Raw genomic sequence first — 23,303 nt, forward strand, 5'->3', positions numbered from 1 at the left:
CAATTTTTACCACATTTTAGACACTAAATTACCCCAATTTTCACCACATTTTAGACACAAAATTGACCAAATTTTCACTATATTTTAGACACAAAATTGCTCCAATTTTCTCCACATTTTAGACACAAAATTGCTCCAATTTTCTCCACATTTTAGACACAAAATTGCCCCAATTTTCACCACATTTTAGACATACTCTAGGTGCAGACACATTGGTAAATCTTTTTTCCAATACATAATATCAACAGATATCACAGATCTGCCAATAGCATTATGTTGACAGTTTCCAGGTATAAATATAGGAGTTGACTTTTCCTGCCAACTGAAACATCAAAATCAAGGCAAGTAGATATACTGTATTACAAAGATGATGACATTATATGTACATCTGCTCACTACATAGTCAACGTGATATCAAGGTGAAGCATCACTTTAATTGTGCATACATATCAGAGAGATTTTACATTGGTTTAGATAAACAGGCAAGATGTATACTGGTTACAAACGATGTGTATTCTTCATATAAACAGGCGGGGGATATGGGAATTGCATTTGAAACTGGTGAAGGAGGAGTCTCAGAGGGCGATAAGTCATCAAACAATGCTGGTGGTATAACGAAGAAAATGAAAGCCATATCACTGACCATGCGGAAAAAGATGGGGAAGAAGTATAGCAAAACTCTCTCTGAGGTATGAAAAATATTACTACAGTATTATGACCTTTTATCAAACTCTCACTGAAAGATCTAATCTGTGATGTTGCAAACACCATGTGCTTCATAGACCCATATATATATATATGTTATTTAGGGGCATTCTGTGCACCAGGCTCTATTTCTTCATTTCAGTGTGTATCTTCCCATTTCAGTTCAGTTATGATCCATGACAGCAGAAAAAGTAACAACCACAGCCCAGAGCTAAATATACTCTGAATAGTATCACTACAATAATGGATGACTTCTTCAAGATAGAAGACATTTGAGCTCTTTCTGGCAGTACAGAGTCATTATTCCAACATTTGGGCCAATGCAAATATAATTTGTAGGTTATTTCTATATTGTTGGCCGTACTGCTCTATTTAGAGATGGTTTACCCCTGTATATATAAGGGTTTACCATATTCTGACAAGTTACATGGTATATAAAATACAGTACAGTATGTCCATTGGATATGGCTTTAATGTCTACCTGGACAGGTTTCCACTAATTGGACTCTGAGCCAGGGGTGGATTAAGTGTACCATGAGCCCTGGGCTGTTCACACAACTTGGACCCCCAGCCCATTGTCCACCATATTTATAGACAGCAGAACCAATGTTTTGTGCTGCATTATCACGTGCAAGTGTGACGGAACTACGTCCAGACGTCAGCACAGCCTTCCTCGTTTCCTTCCCCCTCCTCTTATGAAGAAAATGTACTATGTAGTCTTTTAAGAAGGTGGGCATTTTGGGCTGACATGTGCCCCTGGGAGCCTTTGCCCCCAGGTGGCTGTCCAAAACGCCCATATTATAATCTGTTATTGCTTTCAAGGCATGAGAGATGGGGGTCCTGCACAACTCATTACTTGATGCAAAAGAGGAGCACTCTTTAATGAAGGCTATAGAGCAGGGATGGCCAACCTGCGGCCCTCCAGCTTTTGCAAAACAACATCTTCCGGCATGCCCGGACAGTCTACAGCTATCAGCCTACAGCAGGGCATTGTGGGAGTTGTAGTTTTACAACAGCTGGAGAGCCGCAGGTTGGCCATCCCTGCTATAGAGAGTGATGGAAAATGAAGAATGCTTTCATACATCAGTTTACATCATTTAAACTTTATGGAGACTACTGTGCGTCTGAATCACTTATGTTACTCATTGGAATACCCCTTTAAGTGCTTGCTAAATGCTTCTATTAAAAATAGAAGTTTGTGAAGCTTCAAAACCACATTTTTTATAATTGCTCCAATGCATATAATATGAAAAATGAAGCAACTTTGCAAATAATCTTCATTAAAAAAAAATCTGCATCTAACGCTCCTATACATACCTATGTGTCTCCATGGTAACAGACTACAAACAAACCCTGTGTAGTCTGATCCTGCAGTCATAGTTCCATTAATCTGTCCCCAACTAAGTAACATTCAGCAGGTTAGACTGCAGTAAGGAGCATGTGAGAGTATGACTGTAGGATTAGATTGCACAAAGTTTGTAGTTCGATGCTATAGTCTAGATATGCATGGAGCTTCATAGATGTTGAAGACATTTTTTATTTTAGATGCATTAAAAACCATGAAATATTGGTTACAAAGGAAAACGTAGAAGAAAACCCCATATATGGTACTTTCCAAGTCCTACTCCACATAATTTCCATATTTTACACTGATGAGAACTAATCTGAAAGAACTATATGAGAGTTGGAATAAATAGCTCTGTACATACAGTAAGTGCTGTATCAGTGCTCTACACCAGCGTTTCTGGAGGTAGTGTTGACACAGGGGCATAAATAAATAACCGTTAAAGGGGTTGTCTTATTTCAGTAAATGGCATTTATCATGTAGACAAAGTTAATACAAGGCACTTACTAATGTATTGTGATTGTCCATATTGCCTCCTTTGCTGGCTTGATTCATTTTACACATTATACAGTGCTCGTTTCCAGTGGTTACGACCACCCTGCAATCCAGCAGCAGTGGTCGTGCTTGCACACTATAGGGAAAGGCGTCAGCCTCTCTGGTGGCCAGGACTGTGGGAGTGCACATAGGCACACATGCGCAGCAGGTCCTGTCCCAGGCATTTCATACAGTATCTGCGCTGCAGAGGTGGTTGTAACTAGGCTTGAGCGAATTGAGTTTCGGATCATAGATCCGAAATCGACTCGTTCAAAAACTTCATTTGAAATGCTGTTTCCGTAGAGCATTAAAATGTATTGGCTCCTTGGGGGCAAAATAAATAACTTTGTTATTCCTGTCTGCACTTAAAAACATTTTAAAACCGAGGTACCAGCCAGTACCGAACCCGAGTTCGGATTCCTATTTTAAAATGTCTTTAAATAAGCAGATACAGAGTTTTTGAACGAAACGACTTCGGATCTATGATCTGAAGCTCGATTCGTTCAAGCCTAGCTGTAACCTCTGATTACAAGCAAGTGTATACTGTGATGGAAAAAAGAATCCGGCCAGCAAAGGAGGCAATACGGACAATCACAATACATTAGTAAGTGCCTTGTAGAACCTTTATCTACATGATAAATGCCATTTGCTGAACTGAGACAACCCCTTTAATCTGTCTTCTATCCGCAAAGGCGTTTTCCAAGAGCATACATTGATGTCCTATTCTTATGATAGGCAATTAATGTATGATCAGTATGATTTTGCACATGTATAGATGCACAATCTAAAATAACACTTTATGGCCGACTTCACTTGCAAAAGTCCTCAAGTTTAGGTGATTAGTTGAAGGGTCTTAGGGGTCAGACCACCCATCACAAATTGAAGACCTCCTGGAAAACCCCTTTAAACTAAGATTATCACTCTTCTTTTTTGAGTTCTTCAATGGAAGCAAGCAATGTCCACGCCTCCTTACTTTGTTCTCTACCATATGTTTTCATACCAAACCAAACCTTCAGCACCTGGTTAGGTTTGTAGATTTCATCACGCTTAGTGATCGCTCTAAAAATAATACTGAGCCGTGACTTTATTACCAATCACTTTATTTTCTCTTTTAGAGTGAAGATGTTGAGGGCACTTTCTCTTACCGATACAGTGACCCCACAGGAGGAATGGCTACAGAAAAAGTCACTCCTCTCAAAGCCAGCGAATCTGTGGAAAGTCTTTACAGCCTCAACAGTGGTCAGAGTTCATCCAGTAAGTGGCCATAAAATCACTGTCAATAAGTCACTTGTATGTAACATACTGCAAAGCCTTAGGTTACAAATATTTTTTTATACCAATCCTAGTGAAACTAGACTATGGCCAAATGGATGGAATGGATGAAACAAAAAGGAATAAACTAGGTTTTGATTAAAGGGATTTTCCGAGATTTTTTAACTGATGACCTACCCTTTGGATAGGTCATCAGTATCTGATTGGTAGAGGTCCAACACACAGGACCCCCTCCAATCAGCTGTTTGAGAAGGCACCGGCACTCGCAGTCGTATTCTGGCCTTCTCGTAGCTTTGCCGAGGACATGTGATGTTCATCAGTCACATGGTCTAGGTGCAGCTCAGCCCTATAGAAGTGGATGGGGCGGAGCTGTGATACCAAGCACAGCCGCTTTCAAATGTACAGCGCTGTGAGCACAGAGAAGGCTACGGCGCTACTGCGAGCTCCAGTGCCTTCTCAAACAGTTGATCGGCAGGGGTCCCAGGTGTCGGACCCCCAACGATCAGATACTACCTACAGTCAGTTCCATAAATATTGGGACATTGACACAATTCTAACATTTTTGGCTCTATACACCAACACAATGGATTTGAAATGAAACAAACAAGATGTGCTTTAACTGCAGACTGTCAGCTTTAATTTGAGGGAATTTACATCCAAATCAGGTGAACGGTGTAGGAATTACAACAGTTCGCACATGTGCCTCCCACTTGTTATTGGAGCAAAAGTAATGGGACACTTGGCTTCTGAGCTGTTCCATGGCCAGGTGTGTGTTATTCCCTCAGTATCATAATTACAATGAGCAGATAAAAGGTCCAGAGTTCATTTCAAGTGTGCAATTTGCATTTGGAATCTGTTGCTGTCAACTCTCAAGATGAGATCCAAAGAGCTGTCACTATGTCACGACCCGTGGTTAGGTCGTGACTCTGTGTCTTCACATGCGGTTGCCTTTGGCAACGTGGTTTGCATGTGAGGCACTTTTCCTTGGGTGTGGTGTTTCCCCATTTTGGTATGCACAGGTTTTAGGTGTGTCTGGTAGGTGTGGTGGGTGTGACCTCAGGCCTCCTTATATGTTGGTGTGCTGGAGCCTGAAGGTCAGTTTGATTTTGGTTGTCAGCTTGGTGTGGAGCTCTGCTCCTGGGCTGTTTGTGATTATGTCTGTGTGAGTCACCCTTATTTATTATTCTGTTTCCTTTGCTGTGTCTGTTGTCCCCTCCGGTGTGTTTCTGTCATTCCTCCCCCCCACCTGGTGTATGTAGTTATGGTGTGGGTTTTGCTTGGAGGTTTGATTGTGGTGTGTGACGGCTCCGGAAGGGGCGTGCTTTCCCGGAGGGGTTAAGCGAAGGCAAGACTGTGGGTTTCCCAGCCTGGAGCCTCCGTCCTTCTCGGCTGCGGCAGGTAAGTGTAGATAGCATTGTTATGTTGCTGTGTGACTTACCTGCCGTACTGCTTCACCCATAGCCTTGCATCCTGTCAGCTACTGGGCCTCTGGAGACGCCTGTCATCCGTGTCATGGATGCACAGGTATTCTCTGCCCTGTCATCAGGCCTAGGGCATAGCAGGGATAGCAGGGTCCTAGTTTGGTGAGCATGAGCCCCCTTACCTTCTGAGGCGGCTCATGCGCTAGGAGTCTAGGGAGAGCTCAGGGTTACATTAGGAGGTGACACGCTACCTGTTCCTTGCTATCTGGCATTGCAGCCTCAGCTATTGCACGGTGGGGGGTTTTCCCCACTCCCCGCCGTGACATAATAGCTCCACATCAAGCTGACAACCAAAATCAAACTGACCTTCAGGCTCCACCACACCAACATATAAGGAGGCCTGAGGTCAGCCCACCACACCTACCAGACACACCTAAACCCCGTGCATACCAAAATGGGGAAGCACCACATCCAAGGAAAAGTGCCTCACATGCAAACCACGTTGCCAAAGGCAACCGCATGTGAAGACACAGAGTCACGACCTAACCACGGGTCGTGACACACTATCAGTGAAGCGAGCCATCATTAGGGTGAAAAAACAAAACAAACCCATCAGAGAGATAGCAAAAACATTAGGCATGGCCAAAACAACTGTTTGGAACATTCTTAAAATGAAGGAACGCACCGGTGAGCTCAGCAACACCAAAAGACCCGGAAGACCACGGAAAACAACTGTGGTGGATGACCGAAGGATTCTTTCCCTGGTGAAGAAAACATTCTTCACAACAGTTGGCCAGATCAAGAACACTCTCCACGCGCTCAGAGGTTGAGCAAGAAGCAACAAGCAAGAAGCACTGCAGAACTTACTTCATTATACTGCTAGACCGGACAGTCGGTGTACATTCCACTTGACCAAACCCCAGGTCCTGCCGGAACAAGGTAAATTGCCTAACTGATTAAAACTAACCAATCATTCACTTTCATACTTCCAGCGCTGGTACCTAAACATTAGTTTGTTTATTTCCACCAGGTTTAGCGTAGGACCCGCCTGACCTGAGACCACCTTGGCGCTTGGTAGGCGGGCTTAGATGTGTTTTGATCAAAATATATTGACTAAGTGTCTCAGATATTATTATATCAGAGTGAGGACTTTGTCCATGTATAATGTTTGCATCTACTTTACTAAGTGCATTATTATCCTATTTCTGTGGTTTTCTTCAATAATATGGCCAGGGACATCCGCACATTTGTATATCATATCGTGCAGGATGTTTTTATCTTAGTTTTTTCTGTGGATTTTTTTTATGAATTATGAAGTGTTTCGGGCAATATTATCTGCTCATATTCAGCCAAATGCTTCAGGACTCATTGGACGGCGCTTCACAGTGCAGATGGACAATGACCCAAAGCATACTGCAAAAGCAACCAAAGAGTTTTTTAAGGGAAAGAAGTGGAATGTTATGCAATGGCCAAGTCAATCATCTGACCTGAATCTGATTGAGCATGCATTTCACTTGCTGAAGACAAAACTGAAGGGAAAATGTCCCAAGAACAAGCAGGAACTGAAGACAGTTGCAGTAGAGGCCTGGCAGAGCATCACCAGGGATGAAACCCAGCGTCTGGTGATGTCTATGCGTTCCAGACTTCAGGCTGTAATTGACTGCAAAGGATTTTCAACCAAGTATTAAAAAGTGAAAGTTTGATTTATGATTATTATTCTGTCACATTACTTTTGGTCCCTTAACAAGTGGGAGGCACATATGCAAACTCTTGTAATTCCTACACCGTTCACCTGATTTGGATGTAAATACCCTCAAATTAAAGCTGACAGTCTGCAGGTAAAGCACATCTTGTTTGTTTCATTTCAAATCCATTTTGGTGGTGTATAGAGCCCAAAATGTTAGAATTGTGTCAATGTCCCAATATTTATGGACCTGGCAGTATCCAGAGGATAGGTCATCAGTTCTAAAATCTCCGAAACCATTTTAATTTGGAAGTGTATTTCTTGGGTCTGTACTTAAAATTAGTACTGGGCAATGTATGTGAATATCTCTAAGGGTATACGACTTCTACTCTTTTTTTAAATTCATTCCTGATTTGGCTTCCAAAATTGCATGCAGAAAACCTAACCATGTGGCCTTACCCTTATTGTCTATAACTTAACTTCCCATCAATTCATACAGTTTAAGAGGAACATGGAAGGTTGTTATACCAGTGCTCAACTCTTTTATTTATTCTTCACTTACCACATTACCAGAAATGTCCGCTTAAGATAAAAACATGAGCGATAAAGTATGAGATAATATAGTTGGGCCCATATTGAGCTATAACACGTTCAGACACTGCTGGAAATACCCGAGCTCTGTACTTTATCCAGCAGTCATAGAGAAGAACGGAGCAGTAGTGCACATTGTTCAACCTGCCGCAAGTGTTTATAAGAAGAAAAAAAGTCTATGGTTATAATGGTCACTACTTGAACCGTGTGACTTTTCCTCTCTTCGTTGGACTTTCAGTCTTTCCAGTATCCATTGCCTCTACAATCCTTCCCATGCCCCTCACCTCCAGCTACCCTGGTATTTACAGCCATGATGGAACGCTATTGACTAGTTCCAAAAAAGGAACATTTCAGGAGAGAAAGGGCATAGGGGGGTTTGGGTCAAGTACGGTGTTGATTATCCAAAAAAGAGGGGTACTTGGTAGGTATGCAGACATCATTCTAAAATAGTAATAGCAGGATGCTATGGACATGCCTGATATGGTACATACAGTCTCTGAGCTTTATATAGCGGTTTACAGAGTTTAGAACTGTTAGGCTTAATACATATAGTTGACTTCGGCAGAGCAAGTCAACTATGAACCCACTATGAGCAGATTTCTCATGGATTTTGCAGCAGATTTGCTTCATCTGATGCACAGCAAAAAGGGTAAATCGACATTGGAAATCCACAGTTTAAATGCAGTGGATTTTACATCTGTACCACAAGCCAATTTCCGCTCTGATTTTCTTTCTGCAGTGTGTGGATGAAATTCCATGAAATCTCATCAGCTTTGCTGCTACTTAAACACTTTAGACTTTCACCTGCAATTACATGGTAGAAAATTGGCAGTGTATCAGCCCCATGGGAATATACCCTTAAAGGGGTGGATTGGGTCTCCTTTAAAGTAAGCATGTTTGACCTAAGAAAATAATTATAGTAATCTTTTCCTTGCTGGTCTAGCCCTGCTCACTGGCTCAGTTTGACGATCTTCTAGTCCCCGGATTTTTTTATTTGAATTGTGGCACGGACAGGGTCATGTGGCCCACTGCAGCCAAAGCCTGGCCTCAGCAGTGACGTGTCCCCAAGTGCAGGGGCGTTGCTAAGGTCTCAAAAGATCTGGCCCAATTCTCTAAGTCGACCAACCGACCCCTAAGCCCGCTATAGCTATACAGCTATACAGCAGCACGTACCTCTCACATCCAGTTCCTCCCAGGTGACGTCTCCTCTGATGTAGATTTTCTCTGTCATCATCTTCTCCGTTCCGTCCGGACACACAGACATCTTAGCTTCCTCATTTTTCTTTACCCCCAAATACTATCCTGAAGAAATATGAGTGCCCCCCATAGTAATAGTGCTTTTTATAGTCTCACCAATAGTAATTCCCTTCTAGAATGCCCTCATTAGTATTACTGCCCCCTACAGTGATAATGCTCCCCAAGAGTGTCCCCATTAGTTGAAGAGCCCTCCAGTATTAATACTGCCCTTACAGAGCCCCTAGTAGAAATAAGGCCCCCCTATTGTTCCCCCAGTGGTAATAAAGCTATCTACTGACCCCCCAGTAGTAATAATAGTGCTCTTAGTAGAAATAATGCAGATCTATAAGTCCCTCCTATAGAGCCCCCAGTAGTAATAAGAATGCCTAATGTCTCCTGGATTTAAAATGCCCCCACAGTGCCCCCAGTATTTATAATGCCCACTACTGTTGTAATGCTCGCCCTGAAGTGCCCCAGTATTTATATCGCCCTTTACTGTTATAATGCTCGCCCTGAAGCCCTCCCAGAATTTATAATGCCGCCTGCAGTGCCCCCTGTAGTTATAGTTCTCCGTTTACTGTCCTCAAAAATTATAATTCCTCAGCCCCTCCACCATACAGTCACATGTAATTTCACTTCTCCGCCATAGAGTGCCATGTAAATACCATCACACCATCTCTCCAGCCCACTCAAATATACAGTCCCATGTAAATAACATCACTTCCTCCCCCAGTCACTTTCAACATACAGTCCTTTGTAAATAAAATCACCCCCTCCCCAGCCACCTCCAACTTGCAGTCCCATGTAAATCACATTACCCTTCAACATTCAATCCCATGTAAATACCATAAATCCACCCCACTGTCCCATGTAAATAACTTCCCTCCCTTCAGCCCTAACATACAGTCCCAGTCAGTGGCGTAACTACCGGGGAAGCAGGGGAAGCGGCTGCTTCAGGGCCCGGGCTGACAAGAGGCCCGGCGCCCGACAGCGTGTCAGTCAAGTTTAATCTTTTTTATTTATATGCAAATTACCTTCATAACGTGCCCAAGAGGTTGTCCCTCCGGCCGTTTGTGCCCAGCCGTGCCCATTATCGCCAAGCCCACCACCGCCCCGTTTTTTTTTTCCGAAGTGCGCCGTAGTCTCGCACATGCGCTGATGTTACTCACGTCCGGGCCCATGCGGTGTCCTGGCAGCAGCCTCAAGTAGTGTAATCACGCATGTGCCAGCTTTCTCCGCTTTCTGGCGCATGCGCGATTACATTACTTGAGGCTGCTGCCAGGACCCTGCGCGGGCCCGCACGTGAGTAACATCGGCGCATGCGCGAGACTACGGCACACTTAGAAAAAAAAAAAAGAGGACAGCAGTGAATAATTATTAGCGGGACGGCGCTGGGCTTGGCGATTAGCTCGGCACAAACGGCCGGAGGGACAGCCTTTTTGGCAGGTTAGGAAGGTAATTTGCATATAAATAAAAAATATTTTAATCAAAAATAAAAAGGACAGGTGGGGGTAAAAATAGTATATAACCACAACTCCCAGCATTGCTCTGCCTCTCCTTTCACTTACCTCTCCTCATGTAGCAGACCTCACCACAGCTTCTTCCCAGGTCTTCTCTTCACTGCTGAGCCGTCCTCTTCTGCACTGGTCACATGATGGTGACATCAGCTCAGATTCTTTTTTTGCTACTGCATTTAGCACTGATCACATGACCTGTGATGTCATTACATGTCCTTCAGCTCTTGCAGGGCATTAGATTCAATTGTATTGCCGTACTGAGGATGGCAATACAGTTGTATCTAGCAGGCAGGCAGTACATTCGGGGTCTGGGACAAAACATCAGGGGCCCAGGCCCCGAATGTTTTAACCTAGCAACGCCCCTGCCCAAGTGGCATGTCACCTCTGAGGCCAGTCTTTGACTGTAGGTGCACACATCACCCCATCCATACCCCAGCTGTAAGTAAACAGGATAGGGACAGGAAAATCACCAAATGGAGCCAGAGTGCAAGACTGAATTGTGAGTATTATCCTTTCCTTAGCTCAACGATGCTAGGGAGCTTACTTGAATCCTGGAATAACCCTTTAAAGTTCCATAATACCTCTCTGTGATGAGTACCATATAGTGACACATGAAGTATCTACAGTTCCTTGGGGCGCAAGGACTTTATGTGCCTCCATAGGGCCTCCATGCATGAGCTCAATGCATGCTAGTGTCAGAGGGATCTCTTCTCGTTTTTTTTTGCTTACTAAAGTCAAAATGGATAGCAAAGACAGAAAGAGAAGACAAGGGAACCAGAAAATGGATACATTTAAGTCCACATTGGGGAAGTATTCCCTCATGAAAAGAAATGGAAAGTAAACTAAAGCAGCTTCCAGTGCTCATGTAAATCCAGCTTTATATCAAATATGGAAACACAATTCTGGTAAACAAAATAAAAATATTTCACTTTGCAACAAAACATATAAATTACTGCAAACCTTCCTTCTAGGTGGTGTCACCAGCTGTTCTGATGGAACCAGTAACAGGAATAGCTTTAGACTTGATGACGACATTCCTTATACTGGTCCATTCTGCGGTCGAGCAAGAGTCCACACTGACTTTATTCCTAGCCCGTACGACACAGAGTCACTGAAAATCAAGGTAAAGTGCTAGATGGAATGGAATAAAACTGGAATAAACTGCTAAATGGATTACTTTGGGACAATGTAGTTGTCAGATTATATGGTCTGGGTTCCTTCTTCAACCTTTGATTCTGTTGCCGTTGAGAAAAACAAAAAAAAATTTCTTCTCATCTGCAGAGCCCAGACTAGCAGAGCGAAAGGCTTACACATTTCATCATTGGCCCCTTCAGTATGACTAAGGCACAGTTGTATGCTTCAAGGCTCTGGACAACTTTGGGGGCAACTTTTTATGATTGCATTCTACTCATTTTTAGCTAAAAATATTTTTTTTCCAGTTGGTCTTTATTCAAACATTTTAGCAGTTTTTCTTCTACAGCTTTCAGTTTCAGTGCATTTGCAGACTATCTGGTCCTCTCCCTCACACTGAACCCATCAGTGAACTGCTCTTTTGGCTGGATCTGTAGACCTTCTGATCATCATTACTAATGTTGTCGTCATCATCATTTGAATATGGATGTTTCCCTGTTAATCAGAAGTTTATGGTGAACTGATGCTCTTTACCATTGCTTTTCCATGTTCTTTCCAGAAAGGTGACATCATAGATATCATCTACAAGACACCCATGGGTATTTGGACTGGCTTGTTAAATAACAAAGTTGGAAATTTTAAATTTATATATGTAGACATCATATGTGAGGAGGAAGCTCCCAGGAGAATAGTAAGGAGGAGAAGTAAGCGGCCAAGACCTAAAACATTGCTAGAACTTCTGGAAAGATTCAACCTGCAGGTAAGAAGTGAGGCACACTATAGAGGCACACCGCCTGCTGGTTATATCATTACCTAATACAAACTGTTATATTAGGATCACCTCAAAGGTAATCTCACCACTTGCACATTAGAGATGAACATGTTCTGGGGTCAGCACAGTTTAAAAGGGGTTTCCAATTTAGGGTAAAGGGGTTGGACTATGAACAACATTTATCACCTCCACAGGATAGGTGATAAATGTATGATCACTGGAGGTCCACCAATCAAACCAACAGGGGTCCCCAAGTCCCTTTGTAAATGTACTGTATCAAGCTCCATTCACTTTTATAGTACTGTCAGAGATGGCTGAGCTGTGTACTTGCCAGTCCCATAGACAGGGAATAGAGTGGTGGTCATGTATGCACGCTACCGCTCCATTCAGTCTGTTTTGCTCGAGCCTGCATTAGCATACTTTATGCCACTTTTATCAAATGTCACATGTTGTCACAAATTTGTCTTATCCTTAAATCTAACACTTTTGTCTAGAAAAACTCCTCCGGTTTTCCTACTTCACCCTTCTACTGGAGTGAGATTGAGACTTTTTTGTGACTTTTAAAAAAAGTCTCAATAATAAATCTGTAGTGAAACTCATTCACAAAGCTAACAACATCCACTTTCTCACTCACATTTCAAATCTTTGAGTGAGTGGTGTAAAAATGTAAAAAGTCACAAAAATTTTGTGAAAATGAGTGCAAAAAGTTGCAAAAGCCCTATTTTGCGACTTTTTGAAGGCAGAATTCTGGAGTGAAGGAATGATAAATCAGAGCCTTTAGGGGAAGCTGGTCTTTGGGGGATGCCGGTCTTAGTCCCTGTCTGCTGTACCTTGTTGAGGCGTCAGCCTCTACATAAACTAGGCGCGTGATCAGGCGTCCGTTCAACAAGATTAAATCTACGCCAGCTTCCGCTTCAGTCTTCAGTGTTTTAGTGAGTTCTGAAGACACCTGTGTGTAATGCAGAGGTTTCCAGCCGGCTCTTGCCAGTACCCAGTCCCTGACTATGTATATGTGTCCTAACTATCACTGCCCGTTTCGCCCCGCCTATCTGGCTTGTTACACAGTCATCTTTAGTGCTTAGCAGTGATGAGCGGCAGGGGCAATATTCGAATTTGCAATATTTTAGTGAATATTTGGGCGAATATTCGCGAATTCAAGAATTCGTGATCTTGTCATCATTTTCTTGATTGCGAAAATCGGCAATCGAAAATTTCACGATATGAAAATTTGTGATCAACGCTACTCCTAAAGTCAAATATATTGCAGCCTTCTCATTCACCCACAAGCAAGAAGCAGTGAGGGATCATGGGTACTGCTGAAAAAAAATCAACAATATTTGCGATTACGAAGATATAGCACTATATTCTAGATATTCGCGAATTCTCGAAGTGCCAATGTTCGCGATACAAATTCGCGATTAGAATATTCGTGATCAACACTAGTGCTTAGTAAAATGCTGAAGACTGAAGACAGTCTCTCCTTAGTACATAATATACACTTACAGCTTTATTAGATCCCCGCTGTATGCCCTACATACCCTGATACATAGTTTATAAAGTCTGGACCCATGAAAGGTCCTCTTTAAGTTTAATGCACATAGAACCAAAATACCCCTTTAACCTCTCCTAGTGCTGAATTACTTTTAGGCCAATCCCTTGGCAAATGCGTCACCCTTCAAATCATGAGGTTGTCAAAAACACAGATTCTGAACAAGACACATCAAACACGGGTTAACATACAATTCTTATGTAGATTTTTTAAATTTTTATATCTCACAGGAATATATGTCGAGCCTTCTGTTGAATGGATACGAAAGTCTTGAAGATCTAAAGGACATAAAGGAGAGCCATCTCTGTGAGCTCAACATCACAAACCCTGAAGCACGAATGAGGCTACTGATTGCCATTGAGAATTTACAAGATTGTGACTGTGAGTTATTCCATGCTGCGTTACCTCAACCACAACCATTTCTTCTACCAGATAATCATTAGTGTTCAGGATGGACTTAAAGGGGTAGTGCTAGAACACAAGAGAATATGTAATAAATGTCTTATCGGTGAGGACTCCCACTTATTACAAGAACGTGGTTTACCATTTGAATAGGGTGGTGGTCGAGCACGCTCATTGCCACTACGTTCAAACTGTATGGGACTGCTGGAGATTCAAATAGTAGACACATGACCCCCATTTTTGTGACCAGTGGGGCCTCCAACCCCAATTCCCTTGGTGGATCCTGAGATTGAAACTATAAGCAAGATTTGTATGTCTATTATCATCTTCAAGCTCTGGTTGCCCCCAAAGACCTTAGTATCAATGATCTATAGCAATGATTAGCAACTGATGGCTCTCCAGCTGTTCTGAAACTACAACTCCCAGAATTCTCCTTTCACTTCTATGAGAGTTACAAGAACAGCCAAGTAAGTGTGCATGCTGGGAGTTGTAGTTTCATAGCAACTGGAGTGTTGAAGGTTACTGATTTCTGATCTACAGTCTACAGCCTTCTTTAGTCTACTAGTGTAGTGAGTGGCATGGCAATGTGGAGTAGCTCAGCTCAAATAGTAGCGATATGTTTATGCCTATCCACTTAAAGTTGTTCAGTATTTTGTAAAGACCGATAAAAGGATAAAAGAAGTCCCAAAATATTTGTGCCTTCAGATCTTAAAAGCTTGCCCATATGCCATTATCTTCAGGTGCTCCTTCTCAGCAGCTTTTGACTTTGAAAATACATAGAGGATTAGACTTTATAGGTCAGCGCTTCATAGGAGTTTCAGGTAATCCCACGAAAGTTAATATAAGGACAGGCTAGGAGCATTAGGAAGATTCACAGGATTATAGGTGCTGAAAAATGTCAGGTTTAAGAGTTTTTTAGTATAATGCTGGTATGTGATAACTCTTCTATTTATTCTGCAATGTAAAAAAGGGAACCATCGTTATATAGGCTGAAGATGTTAAGGAGCATTATAGATTGAAGATTATATAGAAACATCATGGAGACCAAATTAATAATTCTACAGGGTCGCTTTGACCAGACCTGTCCTAGACATATAAGACATACAAGGTACACACCTGTATCTGTGCTCCGACTACTTTACACCCAGAACCTGATTTTACCTTCTGTCCAGTCATACTGTGTGATGCATATTGCCATATTGAAATAGTTTGTCCAAACACATTATATAAATTACTAGCAGAAGGAACCGGCTTTGCACGGATATATTTAATCTATATCATTTAATTTTAAAAGATATTAACAGTATCCACTATAAAAGTGACATCTACAGTACTCTGCCCCTTTAACAGTGACCTCCACAGCGGCCACCCCTTTATTAGTGACCTCCACAGTACCCTTCTCGTTAACAGTGATTTCCACAATAACCCGCCCACTTAACAGTGACCTCCACAATGCTCAGTTCCCTTAAAATGTGACCTCCACAATACCCCGCCCCCTTAACAGTGACCTCTACAGCACCCCGCCCCTTAACACTGACCTCTATAGAGGACTGCCCCTTAACTGTGATCTCGACTGTTCACTGCCCCCTTAACAGAGACCTACACAGTGCCCGCCCCTTTAACAGTGACCTCCACAGCAGCCCACCCCTTTAACAGTGACCTCCACAGCATTCCGCCCCCTTAACAGTGGCCTCTACAGCAATCTGCCCCTTAACACTGACCTCCATAGCGGACCATCCCCTTAACTGTGACCTCCACAGCAGCCTGCCCCAAGGGTGGCCAGCGGTCCAGTTTTAGACGGACAGTCTGGCTTTCAGACTCCCTCTTCTCCTTCCAGCACAGGACCTGGATGTGATCTGCAGGGAGAAAGTCACCCTCCCTCCCACCCCTGCAGCTGAAAGAAGTTGATTTTTACCTTCATTTTTTCAATCCCCATTGGCTGCAAAGTGGGAGCCAAATCGGGGGCGTGACTTAGTGGAACTGGGGGCGGAATTTTTAAGTCCGTCTTTTGAGGGAGGCCTGAATGGCCACCCTACTTGCCCCCTTAACAGTCACCTCTGTAGCACTCCGCTGTGTCATCCACAGCACCCTGCCCCTTTAAAGCTGACCTACAGCAGTGAAGAAAAATGGCTGGGTTGTTATGGAAACCTGGTGGAAAACTGTGTGTATGTGGAGAGCTTCTATTGGCTGATAATAGTCATGTGATCATGCTTCTATTGGCTAATGCATTTTTGGAAATATCTGAGACCGGGTCTAAAACCTTCCCGGACTCCTGATATACAGTCCTGATCAAAAGTTTAAGACCACTTGAAAAATGGCAAAAAATCTTATTTTACATTGTTGGAGCTTAACAAGGTTCCAAGTAGAGCTTCAACATGCAAGAAGAAATGAGAGTGAGACAAAACATTTTTTGAGCATTCAATTAATTGAAAATAACGATTAAACTGAAACAGGCTGTTTTTCAGCTGATCCAAATTGGCTGTCCGTCAAGACACTGGACGGTCCTCGACCCAAATTAAGGCCCTTACTGGTGCTGACTGCAGCTGTAATGACCGGCGTCACGCAAAGGGAGGGAAATGGGAAGGCCCTGTCCAAGGGAGAGGGAAAGGTGGTGAACCCTGACTCACCTTGAGGCTGGCACCTGACTGCCCTGACGTCCCTAGATGGGTTCCTCACCCGTACGCCGATCACGTGCCTAAACCCTGGCTTTCCCTAAGATGAGCCCTATGTAGTGAACGGGGCGGTGGGATCACTAGTCCGCACCACTGACACTAAAAGGAAAACCCCAAGGAGAGGACAGACAACACAGACAAAACATATAATCCCAGGTGGGCGACAACAGCAGACCACCAAGGCCCAACAGGGATACGGAGGGTAACGTTCTGGAACAACAACCAGGGAACACAGCTACACAGCTCCAGTGGGTCAGTATAGAAGTCCAGGCAGGAAGCTCTATATCTGGCAACCAGAGAAGTGAGAGATGGGAATATAAGGAGGTTGGGATTGCTGGACAAAAAACAGCTGAGGAGGAGAAGCTACGGATCCCTGAGTGAGCCAAAAAGGATTGCAAGGCAAACCCAGAAAGCTACCATTAAGAAACAAAACTGTCTTTAGACATAGAGCGCGCAGCCACCCGCTGCGACTTCCTGACCCCGGGTATAACGGAGTCAGACGTGGCTCTTGACACCCTCGTGACAGCAGCCCCATAACCATCAGACGGCATCTGAGACTGAAGGGCTTCAAAAACAAAAAACTTCTTCAAAGACCTCGTCTCCTTGAACGCACAAAACTGCTCGTTTGGACTTTGCAAGAGAGCACCAAACATGGGACATTCAAAGGTGGAAGAAAGTTTTATTCTCTGATAAGAAAAAATTTAACCTTGATGGTCCTGATGGTTTCTAACGTTACTGGCATGACAAGCAGATCCCACCTGAGATGTTTTCTACGCGCCACAGTGGAGGGGGTGCCATAATGGTCTGGGGTGCTTTTTCCTTCAGTGGAACAATGGAGCTTCAGGAAGTCCAGGGGCGTCAAACAGCCGCTGGCTATGTCCAGATGTTGCAGAGAGCATTCCTCATGACTGAGGGTCCTCGTCTGTGTGGTAACGACTGGGTTTTTCAACAGGACAACGCTACAGTACACAATGCCCGCAGGACAAGGGACTTCTTCATGGAGAATAACATCACTCTTTTGGCCCATCCTGCGTGTTCCCCTGATCTAAATCCAATTGAGAACCTTTGGGGATGGATGGCAAGGGAAGTTTACAAAAATGAACAACTGTTCCAGACAGTAGATGGCCTTCGTGCGGCCGTCTTCACAACTTGGAGAAATGCTCCCACTCACCTCATGGAAACGCTTGCATCAAGCATGCCGAAACGAATTTTGGAAGTGATAAACAATAACGGCGGAGCTACTCATTACTGAGTTCATGTTTGGAAGTTGGATTTCTGCTTTGGGGGGGTTTAGTTTTTTTTTGGAGGTGAGGTCCTAAACTTTTGATCAGCGGAAAAACAGCCTGTTTCAGTTTATTCGTTGTTTTCATTAAATTGAATGCTCAAAAAATGTTTTGTCTCACTCCCATTTCTTCTTGTTGCATGTTGAAGCTCTACTTGGAACCTTGTTAAGATCCAGCCATGCTAAATATGATTTTTTGCCATTTTTCAAGTGGTCTTAAACTTTTGATCAGGACCTGTGTGCCAAATTCCGTGATTGTAAATGCAACGGTGCGGATTCCATTAGCGGACATACACACATACACTCAGCTTTATATATTAGATATTCATATGAAGATGATGATAACATGCCGCATGCCATCATTTCCCAACACAGGGCCAAGGCAGAACAGGACCTGAGAGCTGCCAGTCCCACACCAGATACTTCACAGACAAGTGCTTCAAATGATACGGCTGTAGTCATACACATAATACAGCATTTATTATATATTTTTCTCTTGTGTATAAGATAGAAAGGGAGAGAGATAGAGAGATAGATATAGATAGGTACAGGGTCGGACTGGCTATAAAATTTCCCGGTGGGCCGATGCCCCTGGGGCCGTCCAATCGTGCCCTCCTGAATTCCACGTTATCGCCGTCCTCACGATGGTGATATGGCAGTATTTTGTGCTGCACTACGGTATTGCTGGCCCACCTACTTGTGGCCTTCTGTCAATTTGGATTCACCTACTACATTGGGCCACGTTTAGGTTCTTTTCCAGGGCCACTTTAAAGAGGTTCTGCATTTTTTTTTAAACTGATGATCTATCCTCTGGATAGATCATCAGCATCTGATCGGCGCGGTCTGACACCCGGGACCCCCGCCGATCAGCTGTTTGAGAAGGCAGCAGCGCCGCGGCCTTCTCACTGTTTACCGCAGACCCAGTGATGTCACGACTAGTATCACTGGCCTGGGCGGGGCTAAGCTCTATTCAAGAAAACAGAGCTTAGCCCCACCCAGGCCACTGATACTAGTTGTGACGTCACTGGGCCGGCGTTAAACAGCGAGAAGGCCGCGGCGCTAATGCCAGCGCCACTGCCTTCTCAAACAGCTGATCGGCGTGGGTCCCGGGTGTCGGACCCCTGCCAATCAGATGCTGATGATCTATCCAGAGGATAGATCATCAGTTTAAAAAAACTGCATAGATAGACAGACAGATATAGATATATGAGAGAGAGAGACAGATAGATAGATAGATAGATAGATAGATAGATAGATAGATAGATAGATAGATAGACAGACAGACAGACATATATACGGAGGATCCTGGTTACTGATCCCTGGAGGGATTGCACCCAACCTACACCAGTGTGCTGCTTTTTGCTTTCCATATTTGATAGATAAATAGATAATAGATAGATAGATAGATAGATAGATAGATAGATAGATAGATAATAGATAGATAGATAGATAGATAGATAGATAGATAGACACTAGATGTATGATAAATGCTGACTTTTTGCTTTTTTCTCGATAAATGGATAGATACAGTAGATTCTATAACAGTCGTGCAGCTTATTTCTGCTGTTCTTCAGAATATGTCAGTAAAGAGACTAATGTTTCTGTTGCGGTTTGACAGGTGAACAGGAATCCGGCAATGACTCTGTGCCGCCGACGCTCAGCCCTGACACTGCTGCAAACAAATGTGAACTAAGTGACTGTCCCAGAGATTCAGGATGTTACATTACACTGGAGAATTCAGAAAACACCAAAGATGATGTTGAGTCAGAAAAACTGTGTGAATCTGTTCAGAAAATAACCATTACCGAATCCCCCTAACAATCCGCCGCGCGGACATGTGTCAGAACCCGCACCACTAAGGCACAAGCCTGTTTTCACAATTTCCACATGGCCGGCTTGTCAGCTTCACAGACTGCTTAGGCGTGAAGTTCCTGAGTATTTATTCACAATGTATAAACCAGCAGACAGATCGGAGCTGTGGAGGACAGGCGGCATCTTGTTGGGAGCAGCGGTTTCCACATATCAAGCTCCTATGACCGTGACCATGCACTGTATGACTATCACCATGACAAAGTCCAATACTTCAAGGAACTCACTTGGTAGCATTCCTACAGCACCAACAATTTACCAAGGAACTCTTCTTCTTCTATAAGTCTATCATCATTGTCTTGGAGAACCAAGAAGCACTAAATACTGTAGTTCTGAATGTCAATATATAGATGTAGCAGAGTTTAATTTGTTGCTGTTATGTGCAGCCCACAGACCACTAATGATGATACTGTATATATCAACACGGGTTGTGCCAAATGACCCTTTCATCTGACAAACTCACCTCTGCTGCAGCTTTGCTACTTTGTTTTGCACTATGATAATGACATAGTTTGGTTATTAGAAAACAAGGGATATTTTTCTCCATTTGTTATGAAAACAGCCCCATTCAGTACCTGGTGGCCTCCCTAGCAGTGCTGAGACAAGCTATATAAGTGCCCATGGTACGAGTTTTAGAACGTGCACCAACACCCTCGTTCCCTGAAGTTTAGCATAACTCTTGGCTAGACGATCATTTATTTAATTGCCCAGTATCATCCCCCTAACAATCACTAGCATTCATAGTTCCAATAATGGGATGCCTTCAAAAGGCAAGACTATGCTCCAGTTTATCTCCAGCTTGTGTCATGTCCTGTGCATGTGGTTTTCTTTACTCTCCCCCTCCATGTGGTAATGAAGGTCACACATCACATGCCTCTTATTCCCACTGCTCCCTGGCTCCTCTCTGCCTCTGAAAGGATCATGTTTTACATGCTGGGCAGCAGATAATGCAGAGTCAGTGAGCAAAAATTAATTATAGCACTACCTTACATCTTGCAATAGAGGGGTAAAGCGTTATGAAACCGTGTGTGGACACACTGCGCCACTGACTGGCAATACCCTGGAGGGGCGTGACTAAGTAGCTACCTGGCCTTCACTAGAGCCTCTGATGGTGAGGATAGGTTTGGGCCGTTAGGATAGTTACCAGGTGCCACTCTAGAGCAGTTCCCAGGCCAGTGGCAGCTGACCAGGGGGTTCAGAGATACCGGTGCAAGCATCGAGGAGAAGTACATGGTCAGGGCAGGCAGCGATCAAGCAAAGTCTGTAAATGAAGTCAGAGGCAGGCGGCAAACAAGAAAAATCAATTAAACCAAAAAGTCCGGTACACAGAAAAGCAGAAACTTACATAAACACCTTCACACTAGGAACTAGACAAGCTAGTGACCAAGATTGCTCATGCGCCTTCCTGGGGCAGGAAGCGCCTTTACTTCCTGCAACCCAGCCATAGGCTGGGGAGATAGAGGGGCATGTACGTGCTGCCTCACAAGGGAGGAGAGACAGGCCTGTGCAAGCCCTAACAACAGTTCAGGATTCAAGCAGGAAGTAAACTCTGGCATGGAGCACAGATACAACAGATAAGCTACTTGCTGCCTGCGTTTGTCAGCACGGCAGCAGGAGGGAATGAGGGAGTCTGGTGCCCGTGCCCGCGTGTAGGACCAGCAGCGCAGGCATGGAGCGCTAAGCTACCATAGAGTCAATGGAGCAATTTATCATAAGAGTAATATTTGAGGTCAGTTTTGCTTGAGTCTGCTTAGCCGTACTTTGCGTCAAATTTATGAAAGGTCGCACATTGTTTGTTAAATTTGGCGCATTATTAAACCTAACACATTTTCTAGAAATATTACTCCAGTTTTTTATGCTATCCATCTACTAGAGTAAGCTTGAGACTTTTTTGGCTACTTTTTAAAGACGTCACAGTGATAACCTTTCAAAACTAGACTGGTGTAAAAATGCAAAAAGTTGCAACTTTTTTTCATCATTAACTCCATAAAGTCACAAAGCTCTATTTTGCGACTTTTAAAAGCCAGAATTCTTTAGTGTAGACATGATAAATTCCCCAAAATGTCTGTAAGAGTGGAAAGGAATCATGGAAACTGTAATCCACATTGCTAATTTCACACACATCAAGCCCTAGCGGAATCAAAACAAAGGTGCAGCACAGAGCTGGGCAAGGCTAAGAAAATAAAAAGCGCTTATGAGCAATGGTGGCATCATCTGGTAAGCAATTAGACATGTATAGATACTGTTGGATATTTTTATAACCCTGGAAAACTGTTTGGTTTTATTCACAAATTGCACCCCTACCTCAGTGGCACCCTAGGCCATTGTCTACTCTGTTTACCCTTTGTGCTGGCCCTGGTCCCTAAGCATAAGGGATAGCTGGAGCCTGCTGTAAATATTTGTGCCTTTACTATAATTTATATGTCTGAATTGTACATTTCTTTTGGGGGCTGTAGATAGTTCATATTTAGTTCATTCACAATATAGCAGAAATGAATATGTAATTACAGCAAGTAATATGGTTTATAAGGCTGGACTGGATATTCACACGACTGTGATGAAGGTAAAGGGTTAAAGGATATGAACACCGTTGACAAAGAAAATTGATTCTGTTTCAGTCTGCACTTTTCATTTCTTCATTGATTTTCAGACTTTTCTGGTGTGGACTTGTCTGTTCCTCTAATACATGCTGAATGCCTGGTCTGCTTAAAGGGTCATTCCCGTATGGACATTTCCACAGGATGTGCCATAAATGTCCAATAGGTGCAGGTTCCACCACTGAGACCCGCACCTATCTCAAGAACTGTTTCACACCAAAATGACGAGAGGTGGAAAGTCCACGATTGAGCAGCTCTCTCAATCCCCTTCTATGGGACTTCCAAAAATTGTAGAGTGAGCGCACCTGTCTACACTCTGATCTGCCATGCACAACCTTCTCCCCCTCCCTGACGCTATTTCTAAAGGTGGCCTTACACAATAGAGGCTCATTAGCCAAACCTGCCAATTTTGGAGGGGCCAGCCAAGCATCTTATATATACGGTGGTTTCTCAACTCTGCTATGATGCAAGATGTTGGGAGAATGAAGCAACACGGATGTTAGATTTTGATATGCCCGATCAATTATTCAGAGGTGCCTATTCCTGTCTCCCTATAGAGAACACACACATGCTTAGCTGACCATGGTACCAAGTGAGAGAGTCATACAGAGTCCACGGTAGCAAATAGGTAGGAAAGAAATAATGAAAAAATTAGGGCAAAGATGTCCATAGCCTGGTGGGATGAAAAACTGAACACAAAGAGATAGGTGATTGATGTACTATA

The 23,303-nt window shown here is 43.4% G+C and overlaps 1 protein-coding gene across 2 annotated transcripts in view; it reads left to right on the plus strand.

Annotated features, from left to right (window-relative positions):
• The window catches only part of SAMSN1 (SAM domain, SH3 domain and nuclear localization signals 1), a 41,378-nt gene extending 19,894 nt beyond the window's left edge, over positions 1 to 21,484 (plus strand). For both annotated transcript variants that reach the window (XM_040423228.1, XM_040423229.1), the window contains 6 exons: positions 531 to 689; positions 3,700 to 3,838; positions 11,277 to 11,428; positions 11,996 to 12,196; positions 13,988 to 14,138; positions 19,732 to 21,484. In XM_040423228.1, coding sequence (XP_040279162.1) covers positions 531 to 689; positions 3,700 to 3,838; positions 11,277 to 11,428; positions 11,996 to 12,196; positions 13,988 to 14,138; positions 19,732 to 19,931 — 1,002 coding nt within the window. In that variant the 3' untranslated portion in view covers positions 19,932 to 21,484. The remainder of the gene's footprint in view (positions 1 to 530; positions 690 to 3,699; positions 3,839 to 11,276; positions 11,429 to 11,995; positions 12,197 to 13,987; positions 14,139 to 19,731) is intronic.
• Positions 21,485 to 23,303: the final 1,819 nt, after the last annotated feature.

The sequence above is a fragment of the Bufo bufo genome, chromosome 3, assembly GCF_905171765.1.
Source record: "Bufo bufo chromosome 3, aBufBuf1.1, whole genome shotgun sequence".
Taxonomy (NCBI): domain Eukaryota; kingdom Metazoa; phylum Chordata; class Amphibia; order Anura; family Bufonidae; genus Bufo; species Bufo bufo.